At 40.5% G+C, this 19,893-nt stretch overlaps 1 protein-coding gene across 3 annotated transcripts; it reads right to left on the bottom strand.

Moving 5' to 3' along the window:
* Positions 1–725: 725 nt before the first annotated feature.
* On the bottom strand, positions 726–18,783 carry g6pc3 (glucose-6-phosphatase catalytic subunit 3). 3 transcript variants are annotated; one of them, XM_067968963.1, is made up of 6 exons: positions 18,138–18,783; positions 10,886–10,995; positions 9,284–9,374; positions 8,567–8,685; positions 6,619–6,760; positions 726–2,196 (listed from the first exon to the last, which is right to left on the bottom strand). In XM_067968963.1, exons 1-6 carry the CDS (start codon positions 18,356–18,358, stop codon positions 1,833–1,835), a joined length of 1,047 nt encoding a protein of 348 aa, XP_067825064.1. In that variant the 5' UTR covers positions 18,359–18,783; the 3' UTR covers positions 726–1,832. The 3 variants fall into 3 exon arrangements, with proteins under 3 accessions (XP_067825064.1, XP_067825067.1, XP_067825065.1); XM_067968966.1 differs by lacking the exon at positions 18,138–18,783 and adding an exon at positions 13,135–13,505; XM_067968964.1 differs by lacking the exon at positions 18,138–18,783 and adding an exon at positions 12,859–12,997.
* Positions 18,784–19,893: the final 1,110 nt, after the last annotated feature.

Genomic DNA, 19,893 nt, shown 5'->3' with positions numbered 1-19,893 from the left:
AACAATAACCACTAACAATCAATGTTAATTGGATTATGAGAACATCTTTCAAAGTCAAGTACAGCCGATGTTCATGAAATCCTTTTATTTATTATGCACAGCCAAATGTTACACTTGTGCTGTGACCTTGTGTAGCACTATTCTGTACTTGATTCATATCTGGCCTGCGGTCAGCATGCCCCAGCATTTTACGTGTAGCAATTACATGTTGAACGTTCTACTGTAAATCTGTCCAGTTTTACTAACGCAACAAGTTTATAGAACTTAACTGTGCTTTTTTAAAATTTTGCCACAGGGAGGATGGATTGTTTTGACTGCATTAAAAAGCGAGCTTACCATGTTATAGTGAAAGCAATTCTTTTCCTCCCAAATTAAAAAATTTCCCATAAGTAAGTCAGAGGCAAAGTAGCGAGATCTGTACTCTTGCATCAATATTTTTTGCAAGTAGAATTAAAGTAAACTACAGACTTTATGGAATACAATGGCAGGGAAATAATTAAATGACTCTATGAAGTCCAGGGCCAGTGGCTGAAATAAATAAAACATTACATATTAGTGACGAGGTAAAACTCTACCTGACGAACATCGCCATGTGGACATTATAAGCCTGAGAGTGAACATTTAGTTTTATGTTACAGTCCTAGTACAAAAGCTGCTGTACTCAGCAAATTAATCTGTATGTCTGGTATAAAGTGACAAAGGTGTAACAAAAAACAGATAGCATGTTTTTATTAACAATAACACTTTTATTTTAAATATAAACTTCCAATTGCCTCTTTGCAGCATGCTGACCAGACTAAGTAGGCAATGGGAACAGCAACATGCATTTATATAGTACCTCTAATGTAATAAAACATCCCAAGGTGCTTCACCCAGGGAAGACTGAGCAGTAGAGGGTCTAGGAGAGTTGGCCAGTGGCATCGTCAGAATGTTCAGTTTTGAAGAGGTTTTTAAAAGCAGAGAAGGAAGTAGGAAGGTGTTAAGGGGGGAGGGTGCGCATCAGCACCTCAACAGTGACCTTTGTTGGCAAAATCTCCGATTACGCCCCATACTCAGGTGCATTTAACTCCATGGGAAAGTGCTGAGGTAGGCACCTCTATGATTATCTAATTGAGATCAGGAACTCAGTGTTCAACTGTGAATACAATCCTGCCTCCTACCACTTTGCAGCACAGCAGGTTAGGATACCATCTGACTATACTACCCAGCCACAACCACTTCATTAAAGGGCTATGGCTGCAGTAAAATCAGTAATATTTCAGTGATTCAAAAACAAATTGCACTTTATTCACAGCACAGTAACAGAAAAAGTGTGACCCACAACATAAACAAGCTACAGCTTTCAACATGATAGCACAGTCACGACTCATGCAACTACCAGGATAGTGGAAGGCGAACGAGATGGACCTTGGTCTTTTTTTGTCTAGCAATTCCTATGTTGCTATGTCACGGAGTTTGTAGAGCAGGTTTGTCCCTGTGTGTGTGTGTGTGTGTGTGTGTGTTCCAGTTATATGGATTGTAAACATGACACCTTGGGGCATAGAAAGTGATTTCGGCATATTTTAAAGGAGGAAAAATGTCTTTTATTTTGAAGGATTAAATGGAGATTTAGAGCTATGGGATGGGCAGCTGCCACTTTTTAATGTCTTTGTGTATGGCTCTGGAAATATCAGTGCAACAATTTCCATTTGAACTCACATCGGTTTGATCAGCCTTGATTCAGTTTACCACTTAAACTGGGGAGGAGGTGAACTGTAGCAGCATGTTGTATTTCTGAATAGTGTAGCAGGATATGATGAAGCCATTTTTAAATATAAGTTCTATCATTGGTGCTACTGTTGTTTCCGAGACTGCTGAATTACAAATATGGAATGCACCAGCCAGGGGATAATAGCAATCACCAAAATGGGAACAAATGCATTCTTCAGGTAAAACAGAACATAAAACAGGATATTGGAGTATTTTGGTAGTGGGACTTGATTCATTATCTCAATTATGAGCACAGAGAGCACTATGCAGGTAGTCTTCAGCTTCCATGTCATTTTCCATCCCTGTGTGCTGGCATACATTGGTGAGGAGAGACCGAGGCCAAGCCCTAGGATTGCCCCTGCATCCCTGCTTAGTGAAGAAAATGGTGCTGTATCCAGTCGAATCCATTCAGGCTTGGCACACCACTTTGTAGCAAGGAAAATCGTCCTAGAACATGCAATAGTGAATTAGTTCTAAGAGTGCCTGTGCCTTTAAATGCACATGTACTATAATTAAGATTGCCAACTATGGTTAGACGCATTCTTGGAAGTTTCATCACAGAGCTGCCTGCCTCCAACAGCCTCGCCCAGTCAAATAGCCATTTCCCCCCCCCCCCCATCTCCGATATTTTTATAACTAATAAACAAAAGTGTTCAAAGCAAATGGGGAAAAAAAGCGCACTTTTTTTAATGCCCCCGACTGTTTTTCTTCCGGGTTGCTTACAGCAATGTCCAGCAGATTAATCTTTAATTCCTGGAGCCTCCAGGACAATCCTGGAGGGTTGGCAACCCTAACTATAATAGATAGCTCTGCAACAGTGCAATTCTGTGTATTTGTCAAAAAGAACATCAGACTCACCATCACTTCTCCCTGCCTGGAAGGTCTGATTAGATTGGCATTAAACGATATAAGAAGAATTTCTAATTATTTTACAAAACAGTGCTTTTCAAACTTTTCTGTGTGGGATACCCCGCACACTCCCAAGGAGTATTTTCTTAACTTCTATATTACTGTGACAACTATCCAAAGGAAACCATTTCTATCACTGCAGAAAATGTTTTTTGATTAGCACACAGCAAAGGAAATAATGTGCTGGTAAGTTAGCAACTACAGAAAAAGAGAGAAATCAAAATTCTTGGGCACTGTGCTTGTGAGATGTGATAAGCCCAGCCCCAGATAGATCGAAAAGAATCAAATAACCTCACAAACCTCCTGGGATAGACCCTCCACTGACTCTGGTTTGGAAACTTATGTTGTAAAGTAATTTTTTTTTGATTTAATGAAGTATTATACATTTTCACTCCTAAATGAAATAATTTTTCCTGCCCCTGGCTGAAAGGGCAAGAAGGTAGCTGCTGCCAGGCCTGCTAGTGCTTTTCTGTAGCCAGTTCCTTAAAGTTGTGTTATGTTGCTCCCTCACTGCAGGGAAAGTACCTGGCATCTATCCCGAGTAAAATAAGGAACTCTGTGTGTGGAATTGTAGGCATAAGCCTAATAAACAAATGATGATGTGTTCATTGTAAATTTGAGGGATAATCCACAATAATTGGTAAATGACAGTCAATGTGCCTACAAGCTAGGTGGCTCTATTCCATTCATTATACTTAACCGTGACTGGATAATTACTACCATGTGATTTACTCACAGGCTGGTCCTCTAAACTGTCTTTCAGATTTGTTTTTCTTCACAAAACTTCAATGCTGACCAACTTAGGAAATGACAAAAGTATGAGGTACTTTTGAAATTACAATTGCTTCTCTCAATTTGAAATTGCTTTATTTGAATTATCTGATAAGCTGAAGTTTTTTTTGAGCAAAAATTGAACAACTTTGAATTAACATGAGTGGGCTGTCACTTATCATCTCCTACTCCATTTCTTTCTTTTTTGGATCAAATGGATTTCCTTAAACCAACATAGTGGCTAAAAATTTCTGGGAGTAGAAAAGTCAGTGAAAGCTTCTGACCTGCTGTTTGAAAATTAAATAGTTATGTTGCAGGTACAACTTAATCAATTAAAATTGTCTGGGTTCAATTCATTTTTTGGCCGCATGAAAATAAAGAATTGAGTGAGGCTGCTTGACCTGCTGCCCAAAAATTAAAGAAACAAAATAGCTGTTGGGTGTATACAGTAGTTCATCAAATCTATAGGTTTTATCCCTTTGCTTTTCAACACAGTCTGTGTGCAATAAATGAAAATAAATATTTCAGTGAGCCTGCTCAACCCACTTTCTGAAAATTAAATAAACAAACAGTTATGTTGCAGGTATAAATCAATTCATTAAGTCTTCCAGGTTCAATTCACCTGGTGGCTGCAAGGTCTGTTTCAGATTCTTTCTGAAATGTTATATGTATAACTAATGAGCAGCTGGCCAGGTGAGTGGCATGAAAATAATTCATTGAGACCAGCCGATGCTACTGATTTAAACATTGATGTCATTATATTATGAAGTAGCATCAAGATGATACATTTTAAATCAGTATAGGTCTTGACTCACTGTGCAATGCTATTTTCTGGCTACAAAACCTTTCTTCTTATGTTTGTTGTCACACTTTTGTGTCAACTTTTTCCATTACAAATTTCGATGTCTACATTTAAAATGGAAAACCCCTATGTCAACTGTGCCCTGTCATCTCTCACGTTCAGGCCATAGCCACTAGATGGTACTGTTCCCCATGAATTGCTCAAAATGCTTTCTGATTTTTTTTTATTTGCCATTTTTTTCCCTCAGTAACTGAGATTTCTAATTTGTCCAAAATAAAGGTTTAAATAACATTTTTTAAAAAATACATATTTCACAGTAACATGATTAAATTTAGCCATTGAACTTTATTTTGTGTCATTTAATGCCTTCATGAAAGATTTGAAAGCCTCAACCTCTCCAAAAGCCTGGCCTTTAACTTGGTACTTCTGCCCAGAGCTGTGACGCTGTCAGCTGAAGGCAGGTCTTGCGGTTTGAGCATGTACGGTGTGCAATTTCCCAGGATGCATCAGTAGCAGTTAAGCTAGCCAAACAATGGAGACAGAGTGAAACATTTTAACAAAAGATAGTTGTTTTCTAAATTATTTCAAGAAAAGCTAGAAACCAAATTTCAGAAGCTTTATTCAGGTAAAGTTTATTTTCAGTGTTCTTCTTAAACAGAAAGGATATGTGCATGTCAGAGAGAAAATGACAGTGCACATACCTTTCATTTTGTGTTCCATAAACTTCAAAGTGTATTAAACTGAGATGGAGATACAGAGTTTTCATTTATTTTTCAAAATAGTATTGAATTTTGAAGCAAGCAGACAGCTTCTAGTTATTTCACCTTTTTTGGTCAGTTAGAAATTTTAATTATTCTAATTAGGTGAAAATACATAGAAATATTTAAACTGTTGAGCTATCTTGATCTAAGGTGTGTGTATAGTGGGAAGTCACATGAATACATATGTCAGGGATGTGCCAACTACATTCAATCATGCAATGGTGAGCCCTGGCAATCTAGCCCACAAAGGCAGGCAAGTTCTTCTCTACTCATGCTTATATTTCTTACTCGCTGGTTTGTCCTGTTTGAATGTCATGGGCCTAGTGATTTCTTCTTAAGTGCTTTTGCCTCATTGGTGGATACATCCTAAATCAAAACACCAGGATCAGCTAGAATCCACAGCTTGAGATATATGCAAATTAATGGGAACATTGATTTTAAACTTTATATGTGGCCCATGAGGCTGACTGGTACACACAAGGCCCATGAAAATAACCAGCTTGGACAGATTTGGTGTAAAGAAAAACTTTATTCATAGATTTTGCTTATCTTTCATATCATTGTATATTTTTGTTTCACTCTTGATCCATTCATTTTATCATCCCTCTCTATTTTTGACTGTCTGCTCTCCCAATCTTTTTTTGCCCTTTACGCTTTCTGTGTTCCTAAATTAAGGATGCAATTTCTGACCAATCACAATGTCAACACATTTGCTGTTTATTCAGTCTACAGTGCTATGTGAAGAACAGTATTTTTTGAAAACATGCAGGGAAAAAAAAACAGTAACTGAAATCCCTGTATATTATTTAGGTTTGTTGTTTTCCTGTCAAGATCTGGATTCACGTGTTAAAAAAGGAATCACTGCAGAACTGGAAAACCCGATTACAAGGTGGAAAACACTAAAAATGCTTTGCAGTCAGCAAGTAAGGACTATCTGTAGAAAACGTCTAAGTCCACCATACTTCAGAGGTCTCACTTTGTTACTGATGCAAACAATCTTAAAGAAGCATTAAAAAGAAAACAGAAATCAGTCATTTCCTGTTGCTACCAATCTCCAGAGAAACGACTGCCTTCTAAATGATCTCAGGATGAGCTTATTTACAGCAATTAGACCTGTGGCCAGGATAACAAACCTGTACCTCAACAGCGAAAAATCCATTACGTGTTATATAGTATAACACTCCTGTCCTTATAAACAGCATATTCTCTAGCTTACCCTGAGCAACTCCACATGCGATCTCCCAGTATTTGGGGAGAAAAGATCCCTACTGTACCACTGTTTCATCATTTATCGTCCAGTAATTTGGAAGAATGTTTTCTTTTTTAAAAAATGAAGATGTTATGCATTTTATTTCCTCTACATCTGACATATGCACACTTTCCAACAGGAATCACTGAGTAGGAGTTGAGCACAGGGACCCTGGTTGATTTATTCCTCTCCCCAGATTGTATGTTTCTCCTTCCTAACTTAAATGTTTTGAAGTCTGCCATGTGTATTCCTATCTGTTTCTCTCTAAGAAATTTGATCATAAAACACATAGGAATCTTGCAAACCAAGGACATATGGACCTCATACAACAGGTACTAGCTGTTGGAAAGGGAAAGTGTGAAAATTGCAAGACTTACCAAGAAAGATTGACACCAAGGTAATGCAATCCCCAGTACAAGCAGACAGCACTGAGCAGCAGCCCGATTGAGGTAGCAACACAATGGATGAGTTTGATGTTCTCAGGTACATGCCTGCCTAGCAGAAAGCCAAGTATAGCACCTGAAATTCAAAAGAGGTTTATTAATGGCTATTTACTTTGATGCTCACAGATTAGGAACTTGTACACTGTCCTTAAGGTTTTCCAGGTAATCTTTAAATGGTTGGGTCATGTAGTGAAGGTGGCATGGCATGTTAAAATGCCACTGCACTCCACCAGAGTGGTGGGATGTGGGTTCTCACAATTTCCCAATAACCACTACATTGCCATGGAGAGATTACAAGCAAGACCCAAGTGTTTTGCCACTTGTAGGGAACAATTGACAGCAAAGCCAACCCTGGATCACTCTCACTAGCGTCCAGTTTCGGATGGATACTGAAGCATGTTATCCACGTCGCCTCCGCTGCGGTTTGTCAGTGGCACAGGAGGGGATGTGAGAAAAATGGGAGTCCAATCTCTCCTTCCCGTAATAGCTCAGTGGTTAAATGACACATGGTGTAGGACAGAGATATACATATCAGTAAGGTCCTACATTCAATTCCTGCTCTATGCTGAGTTAACTTAAAGAAAATGAAACCAAACTCAAAATAGAAAGAAAAATCTCAGGACGTAAAAACAAGGAGGCAGGATCAGGGTCGTACAGAGGTAGCAAAACAGGTGTGAACAAATTTAAAGGATAAAAAGCACTTTTATATTTGTGCTTGGCACTGCATCTTAGTTCAAGAAAACAACATCCTTCTTTATAGGCGCACTGAATTCTGCTTTTATATGTATGCCCGCAGACAGCAAACATGTGGAAACTTTCATCCCATCCCATGGTGGATTTAAACCCAGATCCCAGGGGTGAAAGGACAGAACCACTACTTAGTCCCTTGTTTCCCACCACTCTTGACTGAGAACGATCCTCTGGCAACTTGCCACATGGCAAATTGTAGCCACAAACCTACATCCTGCCCATCCTTCCAAAACTGCTTCACTCTGCTGCCTTTTTGGATACACAAAGGGGAGGCACTAAATATTTTGTTGAAATAAATTTTAAATTTTAAATTTTTAAAAGATTTTGAGAATTTCACTGTCTGAATCCCTTGCTGAGATTTTAGATTCATTATTAAAAACACAGGGAGGCAACATTCCTCACTACTAAGTTTCATACCTAGTTGGTCTTTTGTATATTATGCATGTTTGTTGTACAAGGTGTTCCTCCAGTTTTGAGTGTAGTTGTTTCTACTTTGCAATGAAAGATTTATTAATACTTCTCTAGCTTGAGTGGGAGGGGCGCAGGTCTCATTTGACAAATTGTGTACAATCCTCCAGAGGGTCTACATCTTGCCAAAGAAAGTATTCCTAGGTTCTTCATTTCAGGTATTAAGCACTTCTGTCTGTCGTTGTTACATCGACACTAAACATCTACTGCAACGTTTGGGACATTCCATACAGCTGCACTAACCATTTCCTCCTTAAAAACTATGCCATGAAGAGGATGGAAAGTTCAATATCTATTTGAATTTAGAAGAAAAATCATAAAATACCGTTGGCTTTAGCTGAGTTGTTAAAGATGGAATCATGGCTAATAACCTGGGAGTGACTGGCCATGAATTTATGTTAACTTCTTATCTTGGCTATGGCACTGGCAGAGGTGCTGATATTAATTGCTGTCATACAGCTGGTTCTGGTAGACATTGGCAGCTGCTAGGGATAGGTTGGTTTGCCACCATATCAGTGGCATGGAAGAGTACCCAAAGGAGAACAAGGAGGAGGGAATTTCAAATTAAAACTAAATTCAAATATCAGGAGTGTCAGCACAGAGTTACAGAATCTCTCCCAGTCACCCATTAGGCCATTGAACACATTGTGATTAAAGCTCTAACCTGTAACTATTCCAGCAAGTACTTGATGAGGAAAATGAGCCAAAATGAATATTCTGGAGATGCCGACTCCCAGCAGCATAATGATGTACAATACTACAGGAATGTTCTTTGCCAGTGAGCTTAAAATACATGGAAAAAATGGTTAATAACATACTATAACTGTTAACACATAAAAAAGTTATAGCTTTAGTGAATTCTGAGATGTTTTGGAGAATGGGGCGCACTCACTTTTAGCATCCAGTGTCAACATCAAGCACATCAAAGTTAAATACAGTTTTGGCAGATGCACAGCAAAATTATAGCTATTCGTCCCAAAAATATGTCTTAACCCAATCTCAGAAGAGCACTGCCTATTCTAATCAGATCATTAGCTGCAGTGTCGATTTACAGCTGCGAACTGGTGACACCTGTCAAAAGTATGCACGTTTTGATCCTCAGGACAGAATCAGTTTGCCTATCATGCCCTCTGTGATCAACTAGCCCGTCGATGCTCATTGTCAGGTTTCCACATAAAAAGCGCCCAATAGGGTGAGATAATGGAAGGCAACTGGTGCGCATGGAACCATTTCCAAGCAAGAGTCAGTCAGCTCCTTCAGAAATGGAGAAGAAAATTGTCGGTGAGACAGGGGGAGTAGATCTACATTTATGATTCCTGTATTTAAATAGTGAATAATTATTTGATCATTTTGACATTTAAACAGTTCAAGCAGCACAAACCTTCTAGTGCGATTGTAAATGAACGTGGAAAGACTGGTCATCATAACCCACCAGGTTGCACCTGTGATCATGGCGTGACCCGAAGGACTGCCTAAAATAACACAAACACAGCAAGAAAACTAGTACTTTATTTCCCAAATCACACAAAAGTTTAATGTAAGTGAACCAATAAAAATTGTGGGAAAAGTTACCTATTAATCAACTGCAAACCATTTCTTTGTAAGCCACTGCTGGTGGCATGATGAACACCTTTATCACCCCCCGTGAACATCAACTGCACTACACTGGCATTGGATATTAGAATCAATAACTTCGAAGAATGATTGAAGGAGCTGAATCTGAGCTGCCCTAATGGCACAGTGGGTAGGTGCACACTATGGTACTAAGCCATACACACCAGAGAAGTTCATAGCATCTCAGTCTTAATCGTTAAAATGTTTACGTACATGAGAGTATAGTGTGAATCATTGTGATATTGTAGCTTTGACTCTGTGCCCCCTGTGACTAACGGCTCTTAAATCAATTCACCCACTGTCGTTTTTCATGAATGATGAAAAGGAAACACAACAAATGAAAGAGTCAGGGAAAGAATTACAGAAAAATTTCTGTGTCACTTGTTAGTTCTGGGCTTATATGGACATCAGTAGAGACCTGACTGAAAATTCAACTTGGACTGCGTACATTCCTGCAATTTTCCTCTAGTCAATGGGTAACCAATAACACCTATATAATTTCCCAATAATCAACTGCAGATTAAATTCCATACATTTGCAATGATTGTCTGACAGATTAAGTCCTTCAGTGAGAATGTTCTTACTGATTAAGTGAATAGAATTTCCTGGCCAAAGTCAGTACTGATGGATAGGATACACCACCCATATAACAATGGATCAGACAATGTTTAATGATAAAATGAGTGTTGCATTTAAACAGAATAGGTGGGGGTGACCACTATGAAAATAATCTCTCACTGGGTTCAGATACCAACCCGCGCAAACGTTTGCTCTCACGAACATCTGAATCCTTTCAATAAGATTATTTTCCTTGAGTGCACCCACCTTCTCATTATTCTTCTACATAATACAACTCATAGTTGGATATACTATTGGATATACAAACAAATAGCTCTTAGGTACCTGGGTATTTGACTGTGTAATGATCTGGAATATTCTTCTAATTGAGAGCAGGAAAAGTGTCCAACTGAATAGTGGGCCACTGAAAATAACCAGCTCTATAAGAGGATGGCTAATTTGCAATTTTGAATTGCTAATTATCAATAAAAATTTGATTTGAAATTGGCAGGTTCAAGTTAGTTCAGCTCTGTTAAAGTCAACAAAATGGATTCTTGAATTGATGAATTTACAGCAACTAATTTCCATTCAGACCAATGTACAAAACATAAAACTTCCTTAACAGGAGAGAAAAGTGTATTGAGAAATTGAAGGAAAATCTTTTTTTAAAAAAAAGCTGAAACTTAAATCTAAGAAATAAAATTTAGAAATTTGCATGTCAATCTAAGTGATTGATTTGACAGAAAACACAGATAAAAATAGCCAGCCTGTGTATAGTCTAGAATTCACTTAGCACTTAAATTGAACAAACCTGGGCCAGTTTCACAGGAGGAGAAAAACTGCTTTAACTTGGGCATCGGCTGCTCACTGTAGACCCCCGATTCATGAATCCACCAAAACGGACGCTCGCCCATCAGCAACCTATTGGAAATGTAAGAGACACTCAAATTTAATCTGCAAAAGTGTGATTTCTGATAAGATCTTGAGTCAAAATGTTACTTTTTCTGGTCATCCAGATGTTTTTAAAAGTATCTAAACCAAGCTACTGAAAAATCTGTGTATGTAGGATTCGTTTGCCTGATACAATGTACACACACTATCACCTTAGGGACACACCTCACTGACTTACTTTCCTAGTTACTCAGTAACAGGTCAGTGTAGGCTGGAGCTCCTTCCCTGCAGCCACTTTCACTTTTTGCTACAACTCCTGGCTCTTGCACATGAACCAGCAGAAGTCCTTCCATTGCATGCCCAGGATTTCTGAACCATGAACTTTATGCTTAACCTTCACTGGAACTGTTATTGAAAAAAGATTGAAGCGTCTTTCGCCCTTTTCTGTATGGTCCCAAAGGATTGAATCCAGCCTGAATTTGGCATCCACCATTGCCACCAGCTACAAATAACAATCGATGGGGTACAATTTAACCTTTGCGTAGCCGACCAATGGAGCCTGCCTGCCAGTGGTGAAGAGGACCCTGTAATTTTGAGGCCTTTAATCCAATCAGCAAGTTGCAGATGCCAAAGCAGACCTGAAGCAACGTGCTGGTTTTGGGCCACAGGAATGTTGGCCAGCTGGGATGCTGGCGGCAGCTGCAGGTAGGTCCTGGGAGGAGGAGAAGCAAGGCCGAGGAGGGGGGTAAGGCCGAGGAGGGGGGTAAGCCCGAGCCGGCAGCTGCCTGCAGTATTTTTGTGAGGCCATACAGGAGCCTGGTGTTCACTCCTAAAACAGTAATCAGGTCCAACATACTTCACAGCACCCTGATTTGCATTTTAAATGGGTCTACTGTCTGACACGGAGTGGAGGGCACTCTGGCGACCTAGCAGTAGGCTTGGAGGAAAACTGCCACGGCCACAGCTACAGCTGGAACAGGGAGATAAGCCATTTCACACCATTTTTGGGGTACCGCCACTCCAATTCTGCCAGCTTGGTAATTGTTTGGGAGGTAGGAGACAGAGAGTGGGGATAAAGGGTATGTACTCAGATTGGCAGCATGTCAAAAGTGATGCTCCCCAGGGATCTGCTCTGGGGCCGCAATTTTTCCCCATATTTATTAATGACTTGGATTAAGGAATAGAGTGTTGTATATCCAAGATTGCAGGTGACACTAAATTAGGAGGAACAGTAAGTAGTGCAGATGGGAGCAGGAAGTTGCAGAGGGACATACAGACTAAGTGAGTGGACAAAATTATGGCAGATGGAGTTTAATGTGGGCAAGTGTGAGGCCATCTACTTTGGACCAAAGAAAGATAAATTGGAGTATTTTCTAAATGGTGAGAAACTAGAACTGTAGAGAAGCAGAGATTTGGGAGTCCAAGTACACATAATTTAAAGCTAGTAGACAGGTATAAAAATCAATCAAAAAGGCTAATGCAATGTTGGCCTTTAGCTCGGGGGGTGCTGGATTAAAAAGGGGAACCTTGGTCAAACACCATCTGGAGTACTGTGTTCAGTTTTGGGCACCACACCTCAGGAAGGAAATATTAGCCTTGAAGGGGGTGCAGCACAGATTCACCAGAATAATACTAGGGCTTATAGGGTTAAATTATGAGGATAGGTTGAATAAACTTGGCTTGTATTCCCTCGAGTATGGAAGATTTGAGGGGTGATCCGATCGAGGTGTTTAAAATGTTAAAAGGATTCCATGGGGTAGATAGAGAAACTATTTCCCTTGCTGGGGGAAATCAAGGAGAGTACATAATCTTAAAATTTCAATTAGACCATTTAGGAGGGAAATCAGCAAGCACTTTTTCACACAAGGGGTAGTAGAAACCTGGAACACTCACCCAAAAGGGATCATAGGACAGTTGGAGCTTTCAAGACTCAGATAGATTTTTGTTGGGTATGGGCATCAAGGATTATGGAACAAAGGAGGGTAGATGGATTAGAGGTACAGATCAGCCATGATCTAACTGAATGGCAGAGGAGACTCCAGGGGCTGAATGTCCTACTCCTGTTCTTATTGCGGTGAAACGAGGGAAGGGAGGTGCAAGCCTGAGGAAAGGGAAAGATGTCGATGAGAGCAGTGGGAGCAAACTGAGCCGAAAAGGAGAGGAACTTACCGAATGGTTAAATTTAACTTTTAAATGGTAAGTACAGTAATCCACAAAACCGATATCCCGATCTTCTGCTGAGAAAATACGTGACAGGGAAACAAATAAAATGTATTCGTCGCCAATCAAACTTATCAACAGCAAACTCTTCTCAAAGCCGCCGAGCATTTGCTGCAAAACTTCAGCAACCCGGAAACCGTGCATGTAAAGCGGCTCCATCATTTACTGGTGGTAACAAAGTGAATTTAAATGTAAACTCAAATGCCCGTCAGTGTAACCCAAGCAGAGGGTGAGCGGCTGTTCACAGCGCCCCGGGCTACACTGCAGCCATTAACCCAGCTCGATGATTCTAACACTTCGGCTCACTTCCCGGGTTTCTTGTGTCCGACAGCAAACCAACGGGGACAAACCCCGTCCTCCAATCGACGATTAGTCAAAGCAAAGGATCCTACAGCACTTTTCAAACTTCAAGCCATTAATACTGTAGTCGTTGTTATCAATTCTCATAATAATTGTTAACAGTTTCTCATATTTATGTACAGTGTGAGAGGTTGAAGCCCCTTCTTAATTATTTGAGTAAAATTTTAGCCCTACTGATATTTGGCCACCCGGGGGAGCAGACAAGTCAGAGGATGATCTTGTGGGTCTGCTCATAGGACCTGGCTAAGAGCATTCACAAGTTCAGGATTAGCACGGCCCATGGGGAGGGTCACTCTGGCTGCCTTTCTCTCTTTCTTGCCTGGGTCCGAGTGGCCCTGAAGAGGGAGCATGTCAGACTTGTGGGTCCACCAGAACGCTTGGGGACTTCCATGGCCAAAGGACACAGCAAGGAATTTTGGGCCAGATTTTGCTAGCATGCCCCGTTAATTAGACTTACAATTGCAGGTTTAGGTTTTTAAATTTTTTGCCTACAAAGTTGCTGGAAGTGCACGCTGGTACCAACGCAACAGCAAGAGAAACAGTGTAAGTCCTTTTTCAATAAGATTAAAGGATTGGGGAAAAAACAGAAGGATTGAGAAGGAGGATGAATTAGATTGGGTGAATTCCATGTCAAATCATGTAGAGAAAGAGAAATAAAGAGAGATTAGATTAAGAGAGAGAAAAAAGAGACAAAGGGAAAATAAGAAGAGTGAAAATTTAAAATTTGACATTTTTAAAATCTCCTAAAACCATTCACAACCTAAAAGAATGAGACTCCACAATTATAATTGTTTACTTTCTAGGCAAGAGGTTGATTGGCTGTCATTAATAATTATCATGTCGTTACAGGGGTACTTGCACTGATTTTTTAAAATTATTCATTCATGGGATGTGGGTGTAGCTGGCAAGGCCAGCATTTATTGCCTATCCCTAATTGCCCTTGAGAAGGTGGTGGTGAGCCACCTTCTTGAACTGCTGCAGTCTGTGTGGTGAAGGTTCTCCCACAATGCTGTTAGGTGGGGAGTTCCATGATTTTGACCTAGCGACGATGAAGGAACGGTGATATATTTCCAAGTTGGGATGGTGTGTGACTTGGAGGGGAACGTGCAGGTGGTGTTCCCATGTGCCTGCTGCCCTTGTCCTTCTAGGTGGTAGAGGTCGTGGGTTTGGGAGGTGCTGTCGAAGAAGCCTTGAGTTGCTGCTGTGCATTCTGTTGATGGTATACACTACAGCCACAGTGTGCCGGTGGTGAAGGGAGTGAATGTTTAGACTGGTGGATGGGGTACCAATGAAGCTGACTGATTTATGGTGGGATAAGTTTGCAAACACCAAGCCAGCAGGATTCGCTACATAGCAATTATCAACAGGAACCCTTGCCAGTATTCTGTCTTTTTGTAGTCCAGCATTGTTGAGGCCACAATAGCCCCCCCTACTGCCATTCTGGTTATAAGACCATAAGAGATTGGAGCAAGAGTAGTCCATTTGGCCCTTTAAGCCTGCTCTGCCATTTAATGAGATCATGGCTGATCTGATTTTTACCTCAACTTCCACTTTCCCACCTTTTCCCCATATCCTTTCACTCCCTTGCTGATCAAAAATTTGTCTAACTCAGCCTTGAATGTATTCAATGACTCAGCCTCCACAGCTTTTTGGGGTAAAGAATTCCAAAGATTCACGACCCTCTGGGAGAAGAAATTCCTCCTAATTTCTGTCTTAAATGGGCAACTCCTTATTCTGAGACTATGCTCCCTAGTTTTAGATTCCCTCATGAGGGGTAACATCCTCTCAGCATCTACCCTATCGAGTCCCCTCAGAATCTTGTATATTTCAATAAGATCTCCCCTCATTCTTCTAAACTCCAATGAGTATAGACCCAACCTGTTCAATCTTTCCTCATAAGACAACCCTTCCATACCTGGAATCAACCTAGTGAACCTTCTCTGAACTGCCTACAATGCAAGTATATCCTTCCTTAAATAAGGGCACCAGAACTGTACGTAGTACTCCAGTTGTGGTTTCACCAGCACCCTGTACAGTTGTAGCATGATTTCCCTGCTTTTATACTCCATCCCCCTAGAAAGAAAGGCCAATATTCCATTTGCCTTTCAGATTACCTGCTGCACCTGTATGTTGACTTTTTGTGTTGCATGTACGAGGGCATCCAGATCCATCTGTACCGCAGCATTTTGTAGTATATCTTGATTCAAATAATATTTTGCTTTTTTATTTTTCCTCCCAAAGTGTATGACTTCACATTTTCCCACATTATATTCCATCTGCCAAATTTTCGCATAACCTGTCAATATCCCTTTGCAGACACTTCGTGTCCTCCTCGCAATTTACTTTTCCACATATCTTTGTATCAGCAGCAAATTTGGCCAAAAGACACTCTGTTCCTTCATCCAAGTCATTGATATATATCGTAAATAGTTGAGGCTCCAGCACCGAGCCCTGCGGCATCCCACTAGTTACAGATTGCCATTTTGAAAATGACCCTTTTATCCCGATTCTTTGTTTTCTGTTAGTTAACCAATCCTCTATCCATGCCAGTATATTACCCCCAACACCATGAGCTCTTGTGCAGTAATCTTTTATGTGGCACCTTATCGAATCCAAATATACAGCATCCATTGGTTCCCCTTTATCTACCCTGCCCGTTACTTCCTCAAAGAACTCTAATAAATTTGTCAGACATGATTTCCCCTTTGTAAAACCATGTTGACTCTCTTTACTTGTATTATAAGTCTCCAAATGTCCTGCTACTACTTCCTTAATAATGGATTCTAGCATTTTCCCAGTGACAGCTGTTAGGCTAACTGGTCTATAGTTACCTGCTTTCTGTCTCACTCCCTTCTTGAATAGGGGCGTTACGTTTGCGGTTTTCCAATCCGCTGGGACCTTTCCAGAATCTAGTGAATTCCGGAAGATTACAACCAATGCATCCACTATCTCTGTAGCCACTTCCTTTAAGACCCTAAAATGCAAACCATCAGGTCCAGGGGGTCTGGTCAGCCTTTAGACCCATTAGTTTACCTCGTACTTTTTCTCCGGTGATTGTTTTTAGTTCCTCCCTCCCTCCCCTTTGCCCCTTGATTTTCTACTATTATTGGTATGTTATTAGTGTCTTCTACTGTGAAGACAGATACAAAATATCTGTTCAATTCCTCTGCCATTTCCTTGTTTTCCATTATTATTTCCCCAGTATCATCCTCGAAGGAACCAATATTTACTTTAGCTACCCTCTCTTTTTATATACTTGTAGACGTTTTTACTGTCAGTTTTTATATTTCTTGATAGTTTACTCTCAATTTATTTTCTCCCTCTTTATTATTCTTTTCGTCATCCTTTGCTGGTTTTTAAAGTTTTCCCAATCTTCAAGCTTACCAGTAATCTTTGCCACAGTGTATGCTTTTTTTTTTAACCTGATACCATCCTTGACTGCCTTAGTCAGCCATGGTTGGTTCACCCTTTTTGTGGAGTCTTTCCTGTTGAGATCAGCCAACACTGCACAGACCAGTGAACGAACTTGAGAGCCTCCTCGTCTATATAATTTATTTCCACACTGATACTGTACTACTTTCATCCTTACAGGAATACTTGTAACTCTAGATAAGATGAAAAGTGTAAAAGAACAGTCCATTGGGAGAGCAATGTATAATATTTTAATTCCATTAATCATCTAGATCAATGTTGAATTGGAACCTCAGTGTCCAACGCTCCCATGTCATTCGGTGGGTTTATTTTCAAGCAATGCAGTGTTCCATAAATGAGAGTGGGAAAATTGTAATGTCACAAAGACCTGGATATCTGCAATAACATCTTGCACAAGAAAAAGTATAATTACAAACACAGGTAGGCTTTAGCTTTTAGTTTGGCAATTTGCAGAACACAACCATTATTTCTCGTTCTACCTCATCTCTTCCATTTCTTACAACCTTGACCCTTCAGCTAGGCAGCACAATTTTTAAAAAGTTTCTCTCATTTATGTTTGATCATTATATTTGTATTTACACTGTATCTTGCATATTGAAATAGGAAGTGCTTTAAACATTTTTTAAGTGAAGTGACGTGCAAATGTGGCAGCCATTTTGCATCAGCAATGTCCCATAAACAGCCATGAGATGAATCATCCATCAATCTGCTTTTAGGTAGCGTTGGTTGAAGGAGACGCCAGAACTCCCCGGTGATCTTCTAATACTGCTATAGCATCTTTAACATCCACCCAAACCAATGGAGCGAGCAGGAAGGTCACTGATTTAACATCTGGTCTGAAGACAGCACTTCCAAAGTTGCAGCAAACTCTCAGCCTACACCGGCACCGTTTAGTACTACATGCTCAAATCCATTATTATTATTATTAATAAATACATAAGATAGCAAATAGGTCACAATACCAAATATTTTTCTGGTTATCTATGAAGCCACTTGGATGATTCATTAGCCCATGTGATTATGTCTGGACGGTGGGAAATAGCAGAGATGGAGGTTTGGGAAACGAGAGCAGGAAGGTTCAAGGCTGAGGAGAGGGGAATATGTCGATGAGAGGGGAGGGGGGGGGGGGACAAATTGGGCCAAAAAGGAGAGGAACTTACCATTTAAAAGTTAAATTTAACCATTCGGTAAGTACAGTAATCCACAAAACTGAAATCCCGATCTTTTTGTTGAGGAAGTACGTGACCGGGAAATAAATAAAAAGGGAGGCTTTGGGGTCACCGATCGAACTCAGCAACAGCAAACTCTTCTCAAAGCCGCCGAGCGTTTGCTGCAAGACTTCAGCGACCCGGATACCGTGCCTGTAAAGCGGCTCCATCATTTACTGAATCCAAGAGTAACCCAAGGCAGAGATCGAGAAGCTGCTCACACCTCCCCGCGTTACACTGCAGCCGCTACCCGGCTCACTGCCCAGGCTTTCGGTGCCCGACAGCAAAGCGGCAGGGACAAACCTCGTCCTCCGTACGGCGATCACGGTGAAAGCAAAATCCTCTCGACCACTTTGGGAGCTTCAAACCCATTAACGCCGAAGTCGCCGTTGATACCGATCCTCATGCTAATTCGGTCCTTTGCAAACTCTCACATACATATTTGTTTTCTATGAAAACTGCTGCCAAAATGGATGTTGGGTGAGGACAGGATCTGGCTCAGTTGCGGGGATCTGTCTGATAAAATGTCCTGCCATCAAGGTTCACATGAATAATGGTCAATTGAGCAAAGTATAAAGGATAGCCAGTGCTTGTGGATCCATATCCTAGCGAAGAAAAGGGGAGAAAATTGATGTAGAAAATTTGGAACAAAAATAAATTATAAATATATATTTGTGTATGTATATATCTATATATGATCCTATATCATAAAATCATATTCTTGGTTATATTATTGTGGCAACACTTCCAGCTGCTTTTAAAAGTTATTCTTCTCAACCTTCCAATTTTCTCCCCTCCACTTCTGAAAGTGATTTATGGTAGGATAAGTTTGCAAACACTGCCAGCAGGATTACATAGCAGGACTACATAGCAATTATCAACAGGAACCCTCCGGTATTCTGTCTTTTCCTAGTCCAGCATTGTTGAGGCCAACAATAGCTCCCCTACTGCCATTCTGGTTGAGATCAACCAACACCACACAGACCAGTGATCAAACTTGAGAGCCTCCTGGTCTATATGGTTTAGTTCTACACTGGTACTGTACTACTTTCATCCTTACAGGAATACTTATAATTCTAAATGAGATGAAAAGTATAAAAGAATTGTCCATTGTGAGGGCAGTGATTAATATTTTAATTCCATTACTCATCAATATTGAACTGGAACCTCAGTGTCCAACACTCCCATGTCACTCTGTGGTTAATTACTGGTTTTAGCTTTAGTTTTTAGTTTGGCAATTTGCAGATGGTGAGTGGGAAAGAGGTTGGTGGTGGCATGCTACTGGGGATTTGGGTTGATCGATGGGGGAGCAGTGAAAAGTAGAGATGAAACAGGAGGAAAGATAAAGGTTGCAGAGTTTGGTGGTGAGTATGAAAGAGATTGGTATAAGTGAAGTGCAAGATGGAAGGAGCAACTTGGGTTAGTACTGAAGGAAAGAAAGATGAAGGAACAAATATGGAGGAAAGTAAAAATATATATCTGCATGTATCTATTCACTGGGGAGTCTTAGGGTTTGGAAGTATTGTGTGAGAATTTGGGAAAAGAGGCGAGGGTGTTTATGGTTTATGGGAGGATTGGGTGGGGGTCATGGGATAGATGGGGCAACTCAAAGTCTTGGAGTAATGTGAAGGGATGCAGGGGGAGAGTTACAAGGTGTGGCATGGGTAGTGCTGGAATGTGAAAGAAGTGGGGATAGGGTTGGAGGAAG

The sequence above is a fragment of the Heptranchias perlo genome, chromosome 30 (genome assembly GCF_035084215.1).
Source record: "Heptranchias perlo isolate sHepPer1 chromosome 30, sHepPer1.hap1, whole genome shotgun sequence".
Lineage (NCBI taxonomy): Eukaryota > Metazoa > Chordata > Chondrichthyes > Hexanchiformes > Hexanchidae > Heptranchias > Heptranchias perlo.
Note: the sequence above shows the minus strand (reverse complement) of the source record. Positions and strands in the feature narration are given on the sequence as shown.